Source organism: Bubalus bubalis, chromosome 6 (assembly GCF_019923935.1).
Source record: "Bubalus bubalis isolate 160015118507 breed Murrah chromosome 6, NDDB_SH_1, whole genome shotgun sequence".
Taxonomy (NCBI): domain Eukaryota; kingdom Metazoa; phylum Chordata; class Mammalia; order Artiodactyla; family Bovidae; genus Bubalus; species Bubalus bubalis.
This window is the reverse complement of record NC_059162.1, coordinates 112,672,043-112,689,547: the sequence shown is the minus strand read 5'-3', so window position 1 is coordinate 112,689,547 and position 17,505 is coordinate 112,672,043. Positions and strand designations below refer to the sequence as shown.

Sequence of the window (17,505 nt, the reverse complement as noted above, 5' to 3'; positions counted from 1 at the left end):
TTTGTGTTATGTGTATGTTACCACCACCACAACAAAATGCAAAAGAAGAAGGAAACTCAAGGGGCTGTGGAGGCTTTCAGGAGCTTACACGAACCCATGAGGTTGAACGCTCCTGTCATTTTCTGCTGCCTTCCCACTAGATGGTCAGCCATGGACGCCCACCCCATGTGTAGATGGTCCCTCCCGATGGTCCTCACCCGGTTCCCACTACACCAGCCTAGTGGGAAGAGTCCGTCTCGCAAACATAAAGTGAGGGCCGATTTCTTACCCCCACCCCTTAACCCCAGACCCCTCACCTATTCCCACAGCCACACTCTTACTTCTTGGGAATTTTGTCCTCTTCCACATCTGTGCTGTGCGTGGCGAATGCTTTGATCTCAAAGTCGACCCCACAGCTCTGCAAGGGGGCAAGAGATGAGACAGGGCTGCGGTCTGCACCTCCCTTCCAGAGCTGGATGGGGTCACAGCTCACTCGGGGGGATGTTTCGTGGCACTTTTTTTTTTCTACATCAGCCATCTGCTTTTCAGAGCTGCACCAGTAAGACTAGATCTGGGGACACCCCTGGCGGTCCAGTGGTTAAGACTTCGCCTTCCATTGCAGGGGGTATGGGCTCGATCCCTAAGTGGGGAGCTAGGATCCCACATGCCACGGGGCAACTAAGCCCACAGGCCATAACGAAGACCCAGTACAGCCGAAAAATAAAATAAAAAAATTTTAACTATTGTAGCAGATTTAATAAATAGTTTAAAAATGGTCCACATTGAAAAAAAAAAAAAAAACCTTAAAAAAATAAAGACTAGATCTGGAAGTGTACTCATGATGAAATAATGGCATTAGTGCAAGGAGAGTGCCAGGGGCCCTGAGGCCCCAGCAAAGGGCACCAGCCTGCAGGACGTGCCCCACCAGCAGCTGCAGAGGGTGAGTCAGGCATCCTGACTTGTCCTCGCCTCCCTCCGCCTCTCATGGCATCCAGCTCACCCTCAGTCAGCTGCCCTCGGAAGTGGCCATGCGTGTATGTTACTGACGGTCCACTGCCTGAAGCCGGGGGACAGGCGCAGTGCTCCCAGGGCCCGTGGGGGCCCACGGATACCCCTGCTGGGGCTCCAACGCCCGACCCCGGCGGGCAGCTGCTCTGCGGCTGCAGCCAAGCATGGCCAGGCTGCCAGGGGACCTGGCGCTGGCAGCTCTTCCAACTTCTGAAGAGAAGCTGGAAATGGAACTTGGAGAGAAGCTCCTGAATTTTAAATCAACAAAATTAAACAATCTTGCATGGGTGGAACAGATGCATCTGCTGGCCCCTCTGCCCGCTCCCCACCTGGCCCCAGCATGATCCCCCACCCCGCGTTAACCTCCTTCTCTCTTGTGTTAACATGACGGGGTGGGCATGGGGGCACCAGCGTGGGGATGGGCCCTCCACCAGCTAGCATGTCAGTCGCAGTCCTACTAGTCCTGTGAAACTGTGGACTCTCAACAACACTAAAACCTAGCTTGAAAATAAATAAGCATCCATACCCACCAGCACTTGGAGTTCTTAGCCCTGTGTTCTCGCTGCGCCGCTCCACACCCACCCCATGCCGCTTCCCGCCCAAGCCGAGCTCTCCCACCTGTCTACCTGCAGCACGTGCTGTTCCTTCCTTGTGAAACGCTTATCACTTCTCTCTCTATTCATATTGACCAGCTCCTGTGCGTGCTCCTAGACCAGCTCACAAGCCTTCTCAGGGAGGAGAGAGACCGTCTGTTTCACTCACAGGGCTGCTCCTGGTTAGGAAATGCCCAAGGCGAGTGATAGACTCATTTGTTATCCGCTCTCTCTACTTTGGGGTGTGTCTGAACTCTTCCACAACAAGAGGCTCAAGTGTTACAACCTTGCTTGTTAATTGGCTATACCTCAATACAAAATAAAACGTTTAAAATTAAAGAATAAATAAATAAAACAGATTGTTTAAAAAAAAAAAAAAAGAGGCTATTTTAGAAAGTCCTTTGAAGGAATGAATGAATCCCTGGGATTCATTCTGGAACCAACCTTGCCCACATCTTGCGGAGCTGGCTGCAGCATCACCGAGCAGGGCAAGTAGTCAGGAAACTGTGGGGAGAAACAACAGATCATTTCTTTCAGAGAATGTTATTCCACGTGTATTCCACCATGCATGCACGCTCAGTCGTGTCTGACTCTTTGTGACCCCATGGACTGCAGCCCACCGGGCTCTTCTGAACAAGGGATTCTCCAGGCAAGAATACTGGAGTGGGTTGCCATTCCTCCTCCAGGCGACCTTCCTGACCCAGGGCTTGAACTTGAGTCTCCTGTGTCTCCTGCATTGGCAGGCAGATTCTTTACCACTAGTGCCACCAAGGAAGCCCATAAATACATATATATATGTATGTATTATATATGTAATGTATACACATATAGTACATATATACACAAAACATAAACCTTACTATTTTAAGCATACAGTTCAGCAGCATTAAGGACATTCACATTGCCCTGCAATGGTCCCCACCATCGATTTCCAGAACTTTTCTGTCATCCCAAGCAGAAGCTCTGTACCCATTAAACATCAATTCCCCAATTCCCTCCTCTCCCATGCCCTGGAGACCACCCTTCTACTTTCGGTCTCCATGAATTTAACTCCTCCAGATCCCTCATGTAAGTGGAATCACACAGCATTTGTCCTTAGGCGACTGGTTTCTTTCACCTAGCATCACATTTTCAAGGTTCATTCTTGTCGTAGCTTGTGTCAGAATCTCCTGCCGTTTTAAGCCTGAACTGTATAACTTTGGAGGAATATGTAATCTTAAGACCCATAAACATGCTAGTGAAGAGGGTAGCTACCCCCACAGTGAGTCCAGGATGGAGTCATCAGAGGCGGGCACTCTGGCCCCAGGGTCCCTCGGTTCCACCAGGGATTTCTCTTCCGTGACCCCCCCAGGCTGTGCTCAAGGCTACAGACAGGATCTCATTTCACTAAGATCTCCTGGCTCACGGGGAACTCTTGCCTGCTTAGAAACTCCTCAGGGCCAACCGAGGGGCACTTCTTTCTTTTTATAGAGTGAAGGCGTGACACGCACGTATAATTAGGTGGTCGGATGCAGTTTAAATATTTAAACTGTAGGTTGAAACGGTGCCTTCAAAGGCTAGGAGGCTATTTTCAAGGACTTAAAAAAAAAGACAATGACAGCCCAGGCAATCTAGAATTTCCTCAGTTCTAGAAGGGTGCAATTTGAAGGCCCGCGTATGTGAAGCCATTACTCTGGCCCCGTTCCTTGGCCACCGGTCACATCACAAGGTGCTGGAGGCGGAAGGAACCAGTGCAGCGGTGGGGATGGGGGGGGCGCAATGTCACCCACCGTGAGCAGGAAGGGGTAGGTGTTGGCCCCCAGCTTCTTGATGAGGCTCTCCTGCAGCCTCGTGGTGGCGCCCGAGGCCCCCACGGGAGGGAACACCTGGACCTGGGAGAAGTAGAGGTCCCTGCGGAAGCTGAGGCCAATCACATCGATGTCTTCCTGGCCGTAGCGGAAGGCACACGTCAGAGACACATACACTGGAGAGAGACAAGAAGGGTGCGCTTGGCCAGTCAGTCGGTCGGCCCGGCGCCCCTGCCTGGGCTGACACTGCCTGCCTTCGGGTCTCGGCATTTGACCTTCAGCATCCCGAGGGGATGGGACCTGGGGACCTCACCACCCAGCTGGCCCTTCCCTCCCTCTGGCTTGCGTTAATTACTCCAAAGGGCTGGCTTAGAGGGCGGCGAGGCCCCTCAGAGGGGCCAGGTTTTGTCTCCTGACTCCACTGCTTCCCACATCCTCCCCACTTTCCCTCTTGATCCACCAGCTCAGGGACCTCAGGAGGCTTTTCAGCAGGGTGAGGTCACTCGGGGTCTGAGGGTGGGAGGTCTGTCTAGAGTTGAGAGCGAAGGTGAGAAGCAGAGGGGAAACAGAGCTAGGGAAAGGACTGCCTGATCTGGGCATGGCCGCGAGGGGAGTGAGCTGGCGCTTAGGGACCAGGTGGAGAGATGAAACCAAGTCCCAGAGGAAATCCGTCTTTTCACATGGCTCGGAAACTTCATCGAGCTTTCTCTAAATCAGCCGCACTTGTGAAAATTCACTGTGGTTAGACGGATGTAAATGGTGCCCCCGGCGGACCAGAGGAATTATATGAGACTACATGTCTTGTGTAGGAGGAGAAGAGGGCGACAGAGGATGAGATGGCTGGATGGCATCAGTGATTCAGTGAACATGAACTTGAGCAAACCCCAGGAGATAGTGAGGGACAGGAAGCCTGGCATGCTGCAGTCCATGGGATCTCAAAGAGTCAGACATGACTTGGCGACTGAACGGCATGTGTTTTGAGGGTGGACTGTTTACAGCTATCGTTAATGTGGTAAATAACCGCACGAGGTGCCCTGTGCTTGAACGGAAAGCACGTCCACCCACGTCCTTGGGAGCCGTGGGTTGAGGATTTTGTCTGTGTCCGCTTCAAGGATAAGTGCCCTCGGCGCTAAGCTCAGAAGAGTCACTGATCACTTGCTTATCCCTCAGCCGACATTTGTAGGAACAAGGTGCCCAGAGATGACCTGGATTTATGCCTGCCTCTCCGGGAAATGCTTTCCTGGCCAAGCGCGTGGGCTTTCAGGGCTGGAACTGGGCTCCTCCTGGTGTAAGAGAGGAGCAGGGCTCTCTGGAGAAAGCAGAGGAGGGCAGTTGTCAGCCTGTTTCTGCCCTGTCCCCGGGATGCTGAGGGCCCTACAACTGACATACTCCAGAGCACATCTAGAGGTAGGAACAATCCTTATGGGTTGCCGACAGCAACAACTCTAAGAGGCACATTTTTTGAATGGAACTGAGTGATAACTCAGATGGGCTCTCATTTAATTTACACAACCGTTATTAGCATCAAATTCCTTGCCACACACTTCACAGCAGCCAGAGATCACCGAGCGTGCTGTGCTGCTGTGGTCCAGAACCACCAGCGTGTGCTAAGTCACTTCAGTCCAACTCTTTGTGACCCCATGGACTATAGCCCCCCAGACTCCTCTGTCCACGGGGATTCTCTAGGTAAGGGTACTGGAGTGGGTTGCCATGCACTCCTCCAGAGGATCTTTCCGACCCAGGGATGGAACCCAGGTCTCCGACATCTCCTGCACTGGCAGGCAGGTTCTTCACCCCAAGTGCCACCTGGGAAGCCAAGAACCACCCGAGTCAGCATAAAAAAAACTCTGCCTTCCAGCAGCCTCCATTCCTCGCTTTTCAGGTAAACTCAGAAAGGAGCCCTTGTGAGTCTGCCTGGACATGGAACCACAGGACACGGTGGAGAGGGCGTGAGCATGCAGTCTGCAGAGGGGTAGCCCTGGGCTCCGGGCTCCGTCTGCCGTCCCTTATCTGGTCAGTTCGAGCAAGCGGCTTCCCTGAGTTTCCACCTCCTTCTGGGAGATGTGGACAGCGGGCTCTGGTGAGGACGGAGCCCGTGTCCAGAGGATCCTACGAGGGAGTGTGGATGAGAGGCCCGAGGCGCTGGCAGTGAGAATGGGTGTGCAAGGGCTTCCCCATCTCTTCTTGCACACCCACACACACACATCCCCTTCCTGCTGCGAGCCGAGACCAGACCCCCACTCCCTGGAGGGTAGAGGAGCACCCCTCACCTCTCTTGCCCTTCACGAGCTCAGGATCCACCAGCACGACACCATCTAAACCAAGAGAGAGAGAACAGTGAGCGTGGAGGACGTGGAGGAGGCTGGAGACTTCCTGAAGTGTGTGTGTGTGTGTGTGTGTGTGTGTGAACATCACATGGAATCCATGTTCGTTATGGGAACCTTAGAAACGGAAGTAAACAAAGGGAAAAAAGTCACCCCATTTCTACTACCCAGAGACACACACCCATTGTTGAGATATTCATGCAGAATGATTTATCCAGATTAGATGCATTTATGGAAAAGTTTTCACTAAAAAAAAAAATGAGATCCTATTATACCGTTCAGCTCACTGCTTTCCTCACTCAACTGTATATTGCAAACATCTATTCACACACACACACACACACACTCACATAGTATGTATTAATCATTTAAATTGGAGCAAATGGCCACACATTTGCTCCAATGAACAGATGTATTATAAATTATTTAATCAAGCTTCTCTTGTTAGGGCATTTAGGATGTTTCTGATTTTCCCCATTATAATTAAATCACAATGAACATCCTTAAAGATAAATCTCTATCCATGGTAGAATTGAATGTGGCTTTTGATAGTATAACTGCCAAATGACCTTCTAGAAAGGACATTGCTGAAGGACATGCTCATCATACTGCCTAAATTGCCAGTCTTTTACACTCTTTTTTTTAAAAAAACAAAGAACAATTTGAGTTGAAGTAATTATAGATTCACAGGAAGCTGCAAAGATAGCACAGAGAGGTCCCCATGTATCCCTTATCCAGTTTCTTCCAATGGTTACATCTTAGATAATTGCATACAATCTCAAAACTAGGAAGTCGACATGGGTACAGTGTGTGTATAGTTCTAAGTCGTTTTATCAAATGGAGATTTTGTGTTAGCACCACGGCAGTCCGGACACAGAACTGTCCCCTCACCGTAACGATCTCCCTCCGGGGCTGAGCCTTTGTAATCACACCCAGCTACCTCCCCCCACCAACCTTAGCCCCCTGAAACCACTATTCAGTTTTCCTTTTCTATAATGTTGTCATCTCTAAGATGTTATAAAAATGGAATCGTAAAGCATACGGCCTCTTGAGATTGGCCTTTTCCACTCATCACAGTGCCCTGACACTTACAAGCTGTAGCATGGGTTGGTAGTTCATTCTTTTTTTTTTTTTTTTACTTAAAATTAAGTTAAAAATTTTTTTTAAAAATTGATGGTGCAAAAAAAAAAAAATTGATGGTGCATTGTGGCATGTGGGATCTTAATTCTTTGACCAGGGATGGAAACCATGCTCCCTGCAGTGGAAGCCCAGAGTTTTAACCACTGGACCACCAGGGAAGTCCCTGGTAGTTCATTCTTTTCCACTGTCGGGTAGCATCCCAAGGCATGGACGTGCCGCAGCGTGTTTAACCTCATTCACCTTTTGAGAGACATTTTGGCTCTTCCTAGTTTGGAGCCGTGACAAATAAAGCTGCTGTGAACAATCACATACAAGTTTTTGTGTGAATGTAATCTTTAATTTCTCCGTGATAAATGTCCAGGAACGCAGACTGGGTCATATAATAAGCATATGTTTAGCTTTTAAAGTAACTGCCAACCTGATTTCCAGAGTGGCTGTCCCATTTTACATTCCCACCAGCAATGCCTGAGTGATCCAGTGTCTCCACATTCTCTCCAGCATTTGGTATTGTCACTGTTTTTGATTTTAGTCATTCCGAAGGGCATATAATGGTATTTCATTGTGGTTTTAATTTGCATTTCCCTAACGACTAATGCTGTTGAACATGTTTCTTCTTTTGTTGTTGTTGAACATTTTTCTGTGTGCTCATGTGCCACTCATATATTTTCTTCAATGAAATGTCTTTTCATTTTGTTTGTCTATTTCCTAATTGGATCTTGTTTTCTCTTTAAACTGGTGAGTTTTGAGCTTTCTTTATATACTCCAGAGATGAGTCCTTTGTCTCTCTCACACTCTGTAAAATTGTCTCCAATCAGCCGGTGGCGCCTGGATGATGTTTTAATTTGCATTTCTTTGATTAGATTGTTAACAAAGTCAGATTTAAAAAAAAAAAACACAAACACAAAACTAGTAGATGTCTGGTGACTTAAAGGAAAACCAGCATTAAAATCTCACCCTAGACCTTCCCTGGTGGTTCAGTGGATAAGAATCTGCCTGCCAAAGCAGGGGACCCTGATTCTATCCCTGGTTTGGGAAGATTCCCACACGCCGGGGAGCAACTAAAGCCCGTGTGCCACAACTACTGAGCCTGAAAACTGCAGCTACCGAAGCCCACGTGCCTAGAGCCCGTGCTCCACAACCAGAGAAGGACCAAGATGAGAAGCAACTAGAGAGGAGTTCTGCTCGCGGCAACTAGAGAAAGCCTGTGAGCAAGCAAAAAATAAATAAATACATTAAAAACAATCTCACCCCAAACTCGACTTACCCACAGGCTCTACTCGTTCAACGTGGTCTATGTAATCTCTCTTCCCCAGGTAGATGGTCACCTGTGAGAACAGAGATGGGTTCTCAGTGGTCAGAGTACCCGAAGGTATTCATGTTAAAAATCAGCAACAACGGAAGAGGGAAAAACAGCAACAACGGAAACATTTGCCCTTGTTTGGAGAAGGGGAGGCGCCTGGCGCTGCTGCTCGGCCTCCTTGTCCTCCTCTCGCCCTGCTTGGCTGTAGGCAAGGCTGTAGGCAGAGACGATGGACTGCGGGCAAGGTGTGGTCTTTTCTCAGCCTCCGAAACTGCTCCAAGGAATTCTTCCCATCTCTTCGGGAAGACCCTGTTCTCCTCGCCTTTTCCCACCGAGCCCAGGTCTGCTGTCAACCAGGCAAACTTGGTGGATTCGTTGCTGATACTTTAGTGGAAAGTGACGCTTATGTGCATGAGGCTCCTGTCAGCTGTTTGCACATTGAACCTTTCATTTCTCACTGTGATTGAAATGTTTCTCCTCACTGTTAGAAGAATTTCTGGACTCAGCAAGAGGCAGATGTTCTGGCGTCCCTGAAATCCTATCAGGTGAGCATCTATACAGATACACCTGAAGAAGCAGGGAAGGCGTCCTGGCTGGGGAGGAATAACCATCTCCCAGCCCTTGTCCTGTCCGTTTCAACGCCCCTGGCAGCAAAGGTCCCTTTACCAACCCCATCTGTGGGAGAGCGTGGGTTGGATTCACCACCACCCACCACCTTAAGCCATGGCACTGTGACCGTGGTGGTAAGAATTCTCTCACGCATCTTTCAGCCATCACCATGTCTAGCGCAGTGTCTGGTACAGGCAGGAATTTAATCAACATTTGCTAAGTGCATCAGTGAGTGAATGCATGGATCCTGGCTAGCTCCCTCTTCCCCAAGCCTCTGAAATTCATATGTCTCTTTCCGTGGACACTTAGAATAATTTCTGTTGGCATTAAATAATCTCCTATATCTGCTCCCTTGTAGCGGTCATCCAGGAGTGTACCTCCGTGGCTTCCAGGTTATTTGTGTGATTGATATTGAAGCACCTGATCATAACCAGGTGCTGGGGGTGGGTTATGGTGAAAGGATGCTTTCTGGGTGAAAAAAAACACTCAGCGTGTAAAAAGCCCAGAGCCAAAAAAATGCTTCTGGAACTGCCTACGGTTTCACCTGCAGGTGCGTAGCCACCAAATGGGGATGCAAACGGCCAGAAAGGGTCTTACAGGACCAGACCCTAAAGATTCCAGGAGGATGTGGAAGCATTTGAAACAGGATGAAAGGCCTGTAATAAGGGGTACGTGGTGCTTGTCCTGTACCAGGCGCCAAGCTAAGTACATGGAGCACATTATTTCATTTAATCCTCACAACTACTTTATGGGCTAGGGATTAAGCCCGTTATATGGAGGAGAACACTGAGGCTCTGGTTGCATTGGCAGCAAAGTGGAGAAGGGGTTGGCGAGAGGAAAGCCAGGTAGGCAGCTGAAAGTGGTCGGGAGGAGGGCGAACTGAGGAATGAACAGGAAGGGAGACGGTAGGGGGACAGAGAATGTCTTCCTCTTTTTCAAGCTTTGCTGTGAAGGAAGGAGAGCTAGAAAGGAGATGGGGTCAAGGGGCATTTGCTGTTCTTTTTCTTGTGTTTAAGATGCATGAGGTCAGTCCTTGTTGTCATGCTTAGGATGGTACTGGCAGAGAAAGAGAGATAGCCCCAGAGGGAGGAGGCCTTGGGATAGGACCCAGAGGAGGTGGTGGGCCACGACCCAGGCTGTAAGTAGCATGAACCTCAGTGGAAGCAATAGCACGTCCTCTGCCACAACTGCAAACGAGGAGAAGAGACAGGAGCAGGTGGAGAGAGTGGGGTGGACAAGGCGAGGCTCCAGCCAGTCTGCTGCTTACCCATCTGACAGCCACGCACACCATCTTCCTGGATAACAGTCACCGATCATCACATCCAGGGCGCACCATCCCCAAGCGGTTGTGTTAAGAAGGCCACCCCAGAGGATCGTTCTTCCTCCCCTCCCCAGTTTTACTGAGATATAATTGACATATTGTTTAAGTTTAAGGTGTACAATATAACGATGTATGTGTAAATCACAAAGCCATAGCCACAAAGCTATAAGCTAAAACTGAAACTCCAATACTTTGGCCACCTGATGCGAACAGCCGACTCCTTTGAAAAGACCCTGATGCTGGGAAAGATTGAAGGCAAGAGGAGAAGGGGACGACAGAGGATGAGATGGTTGGATGGCATCACCAACTCAGTGGACAAGAGTTTGAGTAAACTACGGGAGATGGTGATGGTCAGGGAAGCCTTGTGTGTTGCGTGCAGTCCATGGGGTTGCAAAGAGTCGGACACGACTGAGTGACTGAACTGAATTGAACTGAATAGCCACAATAAATTTAGTTAATATCCATCATGAAGGATGATTCTTGAATGGCCTGCTCCCACTCTTTTGGCTCAGGATGGGCTGAAGGTGGGCATGTAATCAGTTTTGACCAACAAGGTAAAGAGAAGTCTTCTGGAGAAATACCTCCTCACCCTAAGAGACCCCAGGAATCAACAGCCTTTTCCTTCTGGAAGGAAGTGAAGGTGAGTTCCCTGAAGCTGGGGCAGCCGTCTTGCCACCAGCCAGAGGATGAAGATCGTAGAAGACTGAGGAGTGGAGAGATTCGGAGAGAAACTGACCCAGGGCCCTGGCACACCATGCCCGAGGCCAGACAAAGACTTGCAGTGGGAATGATCCTAATACGGAGAGAGTCGTGGATGAATCATTTTTTCCTCCTAAATACAAAAATTCTAAGTTTCCTAGGTCAACGGAGGTCTAGCTAGGTGGGAGTAAGGAAAAAGTCAGAAAGTGATAATGCCCAGCAGGAGTGATTTCTCTCTTCTTTTGCCGGAAGTCAAGATAAAGTTCACTGGAAAGACACAAGTTGGAAGAGAGTTGGGAGGATGAAAGATTGCGGGGTACCTGACTTGTCACCCTGAAGAATCAGAGGACTGGATGGAAGTGATGTAGATCCTCAGGGAGGAGAGGAGAGGGGAAGTGTCTGTGCAGAGCCCGTGAGGCATGAGAAGCTTCCGAGAGTTTCTTTCAGGCCCAGTGTAGGCTTCAGGAGTCAATCAGAAGAATGACCTAGGTCCACATCCTCCAATATTTATCTGCTGGTGGCCATCAACACTTGAAATATGGCCATGCCAAATTGCCATGTGCTGTGAATGTAGAACGCATACCAGGTCTCAACAACTTAGAAAATAAATTTAACATATGTCATCAATCTTCATTGGAAGGACTGATGCTGAAGCTGAAGCTCCAATACTTCAACCACCTGATGCAAAGAGCCGACTCATTGGTAAAGACCCTGATGCTGGGAAAGACTGAAGGCAAAAGGAAAAGGGGGTGACAGAGAATGAGATGACTGGATGGCATTATTGACTCAATGGACATGAGATTGAACAAACTCCGGGAGATAGTGAAGGACAGGGAAGCCTTGCGTGTTGTAGTCCATGGGACTGCAAAGTCAGACATAACTTGGTGACTGAACAAACAAGTGTTATCAATACTTTTTATACTGTTTACATGTTGAGATGATAGCTTTTGGTTATACTGGGTTAAATAAAATGTAGTATTAAAATGAATTCCCTGTTTCTTCTTACCATTTTAACATGGCTAATAGAAAAATTTAAAATTACAAGTGCAGCTTGCAATGGATGGCACAGAACTAGACTGTCAGCCCTGAGAATCCATCGAGCCGTGCAAGGAGACACCATCCACAGAGGCTGTGGGGTGGGCCCTCAATTGGGTCTCCCAGGCCAGGAAGTTCACAGGCACATCTAGACCACCTACCATCCCCCTGATGGAGCCAACAGTGGCATCACCTCTGCCGGGTATGCAGGGTGCCAGGGTATTGGTGGCCGTGCAGCCACAGTGAGCACTGTGGAGCCTCGAGAGACGCGCCCTCATCCAGTGGTCCTGGAGGCCCATTAGGGTTGAGAGCTTGACGCCTGGGGTGGGTGCCAGATGGTAGAGAATTGCATGACCCAGCATCAGCGCTCTCCCCAGGCAGGTAGGCAAGACGATAGAAAAAGGCCCAAGTAAATTATAGGCGTTACCAAAACAATGTCTGAAATGTAAGTCAAGGGTTCAAGGCTAGAAAAAGAGTAAAATTGGAGGAGAGGGATTGGGCACTGAGAGATCAGGAGAAAATGAAGGGTCCTGGGGCTGAAGTCTTGTTGAGATTGAAGAGAAGTACTATTTCTGCAAGTCATCCCTTTACATCTCATCTATCATCCAGCAGACAGAGATGGATGACACTCACATCGCTTCCATTGACCTCACAGGGTTTTGATATTGATCCCATCTATTCAAAAAGCTCCTTAAAAAAAAAAAATCATCACTCAAGCCTCTCACATCTGCCCCACTTACCGATTTATCACGGGAGATCTTCTTGAAGATAACGTGGTTTGGTGCGGGCTTATTGGCCTTCATACTGGCTGCCGTGTTAACTGTCCCCGGCAGTTTCTTCCACTTTAGGGTGTACGTCAGGTGTTACAGGGCTGCAGAAAGATAGAGCCATCCTAAATATAACATCTAGAACATTATCGGAATAAAACCTACTTGTGAGATACTGTGCAGGCATCAGACATTCCCTTCTACCTCGATATCCACGTTTGACTCAATAAGGCCTTTGTCTGGTTTGTATTTCACTAGTGAGCTCTTTTTTTTTTTTTTTAAAGGTATTTATTTTTTCTTGATAAGCCTCAAACACTTCTTAGTAAGCCTCACCCCCAAACCTCACTTCTTGGTAAAACTCACTTCAGATGGATTCCCATGAGAAGGTTTTACTTTGAGACTAAGCTTTGGTATCATCACAGTAAGCCAGATTGATTTTAAAATTCTATCTTGACGATGTATCATGGCAATTAAGGCAGAAAAAGTTCCTGCAAACCACAACCTAACCACTTCATGAATATCATTTGAAAAATCCGTTAAATCCCCTAAAAGTTCTGCTCAGCAATTCACACTAAGCAAAGTTTCTCTCTCACCATCCCCAGCTCTATCCACAACAAAGAGGCTGTCCGAGCTGTCTGAAATTCAACGCCTTCAGAGTTTCCCTAACAAGCAATGTCCGTGGAAAGTAACTGGGTCAGACTGACTGCACGAAGATGCCAGTCTCCCTGGTCCTGGCTCTTTCCTGGCCTGCCCCAAGGTTCTGAGAAGGCTTTGCTGGAGGATGGTCACGTACCTTGTGCGACCAGCCGGGAGGGCCCAGGAGGTGGGGAGAAGGTGTGTGTGCCCTCCAGGGTAAGCAGACAGCCAACCCCTGTTCCGTCTACCCAGACAACTCCACACGGGCCCTGGCTGACCGCTCAGGGGGATTTGTAGGGAACTGGGAGAGGGTGCCCCGCACCCACATCTCAGTGTCTAGAAGCCAAATCCCATTGAAGGAGCAGAGTGGTAACTGGATTAGTGCTGAGGCGGACGGAATGGTAGCTTCAGCAGTTCTCAGCATTAGGCAAGGGCCTCTCAGTCTCCCTCCAGAGGGGCTCACGATGGGCTCGCAGGAGCCAAACAGCTTGAGCAGGGAGGGTGGGGGATCGGGGGGAGGGATGACAGCTAGACTGAAGCTACTTTCTATCTTAACCCACTTTGGGTTCTGGAAATAGACTGATTATCCCTTCCTCCCGCTATCACCAGGAGAAGGGATTTTCCAGAGCTCAACCAACTTGATTAAACTCAGCAGGCAGCTAATGCAACCTTGGGGGTGGGGATAGAGACAAAAAGGTCAAGGAGAAATGTCAACCTCAAGATGAATCCTGGTGTTACGCAAGCCAAACAGGTGCTGTCCTTCTCCCCCTCCCTGTGTCCTATCCATTAGGTCATGAGTCCTGACAATTTTGCCCCCGGCGTCCTCTGCATCAGTCTAGTCCTCCCACCCCCGCAGGGTCCACACCAGCCCCTCGGCTTTCCCAGACTATAATGTCTCCTGCTGTCTAAGTACATCCTTCCAAGCCCTGAGTAGCCACCCTCCCGCTTAGCATCTCACCTTGTTCTCAGCTACAGGCACAGAACTTCATTTTTGAAAAAATTATTTATTTGGCTGCACTGGGTCTTAGTTGTGAGATCTTCAGCCTTAGTTGCAGCACGTGGGATCTAGTTCCCTGACCAGGGATCGAACCTGGACTCCCTGCACTGGGAGGTGGAGTCTTAGCCACTGGACCCCCACGGGAGTCCTAGGTACAGAACTTTAAAGCCACACACTCCAGCCTCTGCCTGCCCTTCCCCATCTCCCTGCAATGCACACCCATCATTGCTTCTGCCTGGAACCACCCTCCTCTCCCATACTCCTTGATTCTTTCCACCCTTCAGACTCCGGCTCAAGAGTCACCTCCTCAGGGGAGCCTTCCCCCACCTCCAGACTAGGTTGGAGGCTCTTCTGCATTTGATGCTTGTCTGCAAGATAATTTTATGGTCTCTCGTCTCATACTTGACTCTAGGCTCCATGAGGTCAGGGACCCCATGCTGTTTTGTTTCCCTTGTTTATATTCCAGTGCCTGGAACAGAATATTCAGGGAATGAATGCAGGGGATAGTGTGGCCACTAACACGTGTGTGTTTTGGACTTGAGCTGGTGTCTCGAAATGAAGCCAGTCTAAGCAGAAAGCCAGTTCTGATGTTTGGGGTGTTAGTATCTACTGAAACACCCCACTGGCTTCCCATCTAAACCCTGCATGATCTGGGTCCCCTTTTCATAACTTTGCTCACTTTGCTCCTGTCAGCGGGCCTCTTGGCTTTTCTTCAAACCTGCCTCAGGGCCTTCGTACCTACTGTTTCTTCTTCTGGAACACTTTCCCCACAGATAGTCACTCGGCTCATTCCCTTTATTCCTTTGAGTCTTGACGTCACTATCACCCTGTCCATCTATATCCTGGTGTACCACCCCATCCAACACTTCTGTCCTCCTCCTCGGCATTCCCTTCTTCTGTAGCACCTACCACCATCTAACATAGAGGAGAACTGATTAATTTCTTGTTTATTGTCTGTCCCCCACCCCACCACTGTTAGATTGTAGGTTCCAGGACTGAAGAGATTCTTGACTATTTAGTTCCTCTCCCATCTCCAGTATCTAGAATAGGGGCCTCCATAAGCTTGGAGAAAATCAATGAGTCACTGGATTGCAACAGTATGCTGGCTGGCAACAGCTGCAATTGGTAAATTCTTTGAGAATAAAAATTTAAAAATATATCTAGATAAATAGATCTAGTTCCTTAACCAGGGATCAAACCAGGATTCCGAGAGCAGGGAGTCTTAACCCTTGGACCACCAGGGAAGTCCCAACTTTTAAAAATTTTAACGGAGGAATGTCAGCTAAGAAATGTAAAGAGAGTGATAGAAAAACACCACTTGACAAACTCTGACTGTATTAATTGTGCCTTTTTATTTTCTATAATTTTGATGCTTTGACACCTGGGGCTTTGCTGACCCTGGAGAGACTGCCATCCCAGGGCTTTTTCCTAGTGACTGTTTTTCACATCCGTATCAGCCCACCCAGGATGTGAACACACCAAAGGCCTCCTTTCCTGCTTTGCTGGGGGTCTCACACTCTGAACCATTACTGCCTTGCCCCCATCAGTCACCCTGGGGCCAGGTGTCAGACTAGAGACAGCCTCTGCACCCCAGAGCCCATCGTAAGTCTGCTTATCTTGTCTCGCCAGTTCTTTCTCAGGGAAACCACAAAAAACCTCTTGCCCATGTTTTCTCCTTGATCCTTCTACCACCTGACTGGCCCCTGGTGCTTCCATGGGTGGCCTGCCCCAATTTGGGGAACTGTAAGTAACAAACTATCTTTTTAATGATAATATCTTCTGAGCCATTGATCTCACCAGAGCTGAATAACAGTAAAGCTTAACATTGTAAAACACTGATGACGTTATAGACTCAGATGAGGATTCTTTCGGTCAGTTCAGTTGCTCAGTCGTGTCCAACTCTTTGCAACTCCATGAATCGCAGCACGCCAGGCCTCCCTGTCCATCACCAACTCCCGGAGCTCACCCAAACTCATGTCCATCGAGTCGGTGATGCCATCCAGCCATCTCATCCTCTGTTGTCCCCTTTTCCTCCTGCCCACAATCCCTCCCAGCATCAGGGTCTTTTCCAATAAGTCAACTCTTCGCATCAGGTGGCCAAAGTATTGGAGTTTCAGCTTTAGCATCAGTCGTTCCAAAGAACAGCCAGGACTGATCTCCTTTAGGATGGACTGGTTGGATCTCCTTGCAGTCCAAGGGACTCTAAAGTCTTCTCCAACACCACAGTTCAAAACCAACAATTCTTCAGTGCTCAGCTTTCTTCACAGTCCAACTTTCACATCCATACGTGACCACTGGAAAAACCATAGCCTTGACTAGACGGACCTTTGTTGGCAAAGTAATGTCTCTGCTTTTTAATATGCTATCTAGGTTGGTCATAACTTTCCTTCCAAGGAGTAAGCGTCTTTTAATTTCATGGCTGCAGTCACCATCTGCGGTGACTTTTTACTACTGGTGTCAAAACCATTATGTGAAGAGTTGAAGAGGAAATGTCTGTTCCTATGACACCAAAGTGATGCCATATGGATCAAGACTTCACAAGGTGCAAGCCTTTTGCAACCACATAATTGGGGGACTGACCAGGCGTGGTCTGAAGTCAATCTTAGCATCTCCAAAGTGTCAACCACTGTGATGTATCATCTTGAGACAGCTGGAATCCATCAAGCCTTTAGACATCACTTCTCATTTGTAGGACATACAAAGAATAGCTAGATGAGACCACAGAAAGCTACCAGATGAATGTAGAAAGTGAAGTAAATGTCACAGAAAAGAGATGCATTGGATTAAAAGAGTTAAGGGACTCAACATCCAGATGTACCGTGTGGTCCCCATTGAATAAACAGGATGCATAGGCATTTTGGGCCCACTGGGAAAATCTGAATATAATCTAATTATGTGTCAGTAATATGTTTGTTGGGGCTTCTCTAGGGGCTCAGACAGTAAAGAATCTGTCTACAATACAGGAGACCCGGGTTCAATCCCTGGGTTGGGAAGAGCCCCTGGAATATATTTGTTATTTGACCTCAGACAGGTAGCATGGAAATTACTGGACGAGGAAGGTAGAGACTGTGACTGAACAAGGTCACAGGATGGTGTGTGCAGTATGATCGCATTTTGCAAATGCACAAGTCTATGTGTGGGTATATGTGGACACATGTGTTTTCATACACATCATATGCACAGTCTTTGGGATAGGAACCAAGGAGCTGACATTGGTGGTCTGTGTGAAGGGAATGCTAGGTTTTGTTAAGAAATCTTCTCTTTTCCCTTAAAAGAAAAAAAGAAAAAGAAAGAAGGGAATTTCCTGGTG

General features: G+C 48.4%; 1 protein-coding gene across 8 annotated transcripts in view; it reads right to left on the bottom strand.

The window, feature by feature from the left end:
- SAG (S-antigen visual arrestin) overlaps positions 1-17,505 on the bottom strand; it is a 38,603-nt gene that overhangs the window by 17,080 nt on the left and 4,018 nt on the right. For 6 of the 8 annotated variants that reach the window (XM_044945296.1, XM_044945299.1, XM_044945302.2 and 3 more), the window contains exons 1-7: positions 13,356-16,189; positions 12,536-12,666; positions 8,096-8,156; positions 5,638-5,682; positions 3,350-3,543; positions 2,025-2,084; positions 321-397 (exon numbers count right to left, since the gene is read on the bottom strand). In XM_044945296.1, coding sequence (XP_044801231.1) covers positions 321-397; positions 2,025-2,084; positions 3,350-3,543; positions 5,638-5,682; positions 8,096-8,156; positions 12,536-12,598 — 500 coding nt within the window. In that variant the 5' untranslated portion in view covers positions 12,599-12,666; positions 13,356-16,189. The other 2 variants (XM_044945298.1, XM_044945297.1) reach the window with 2 other exon arrangements.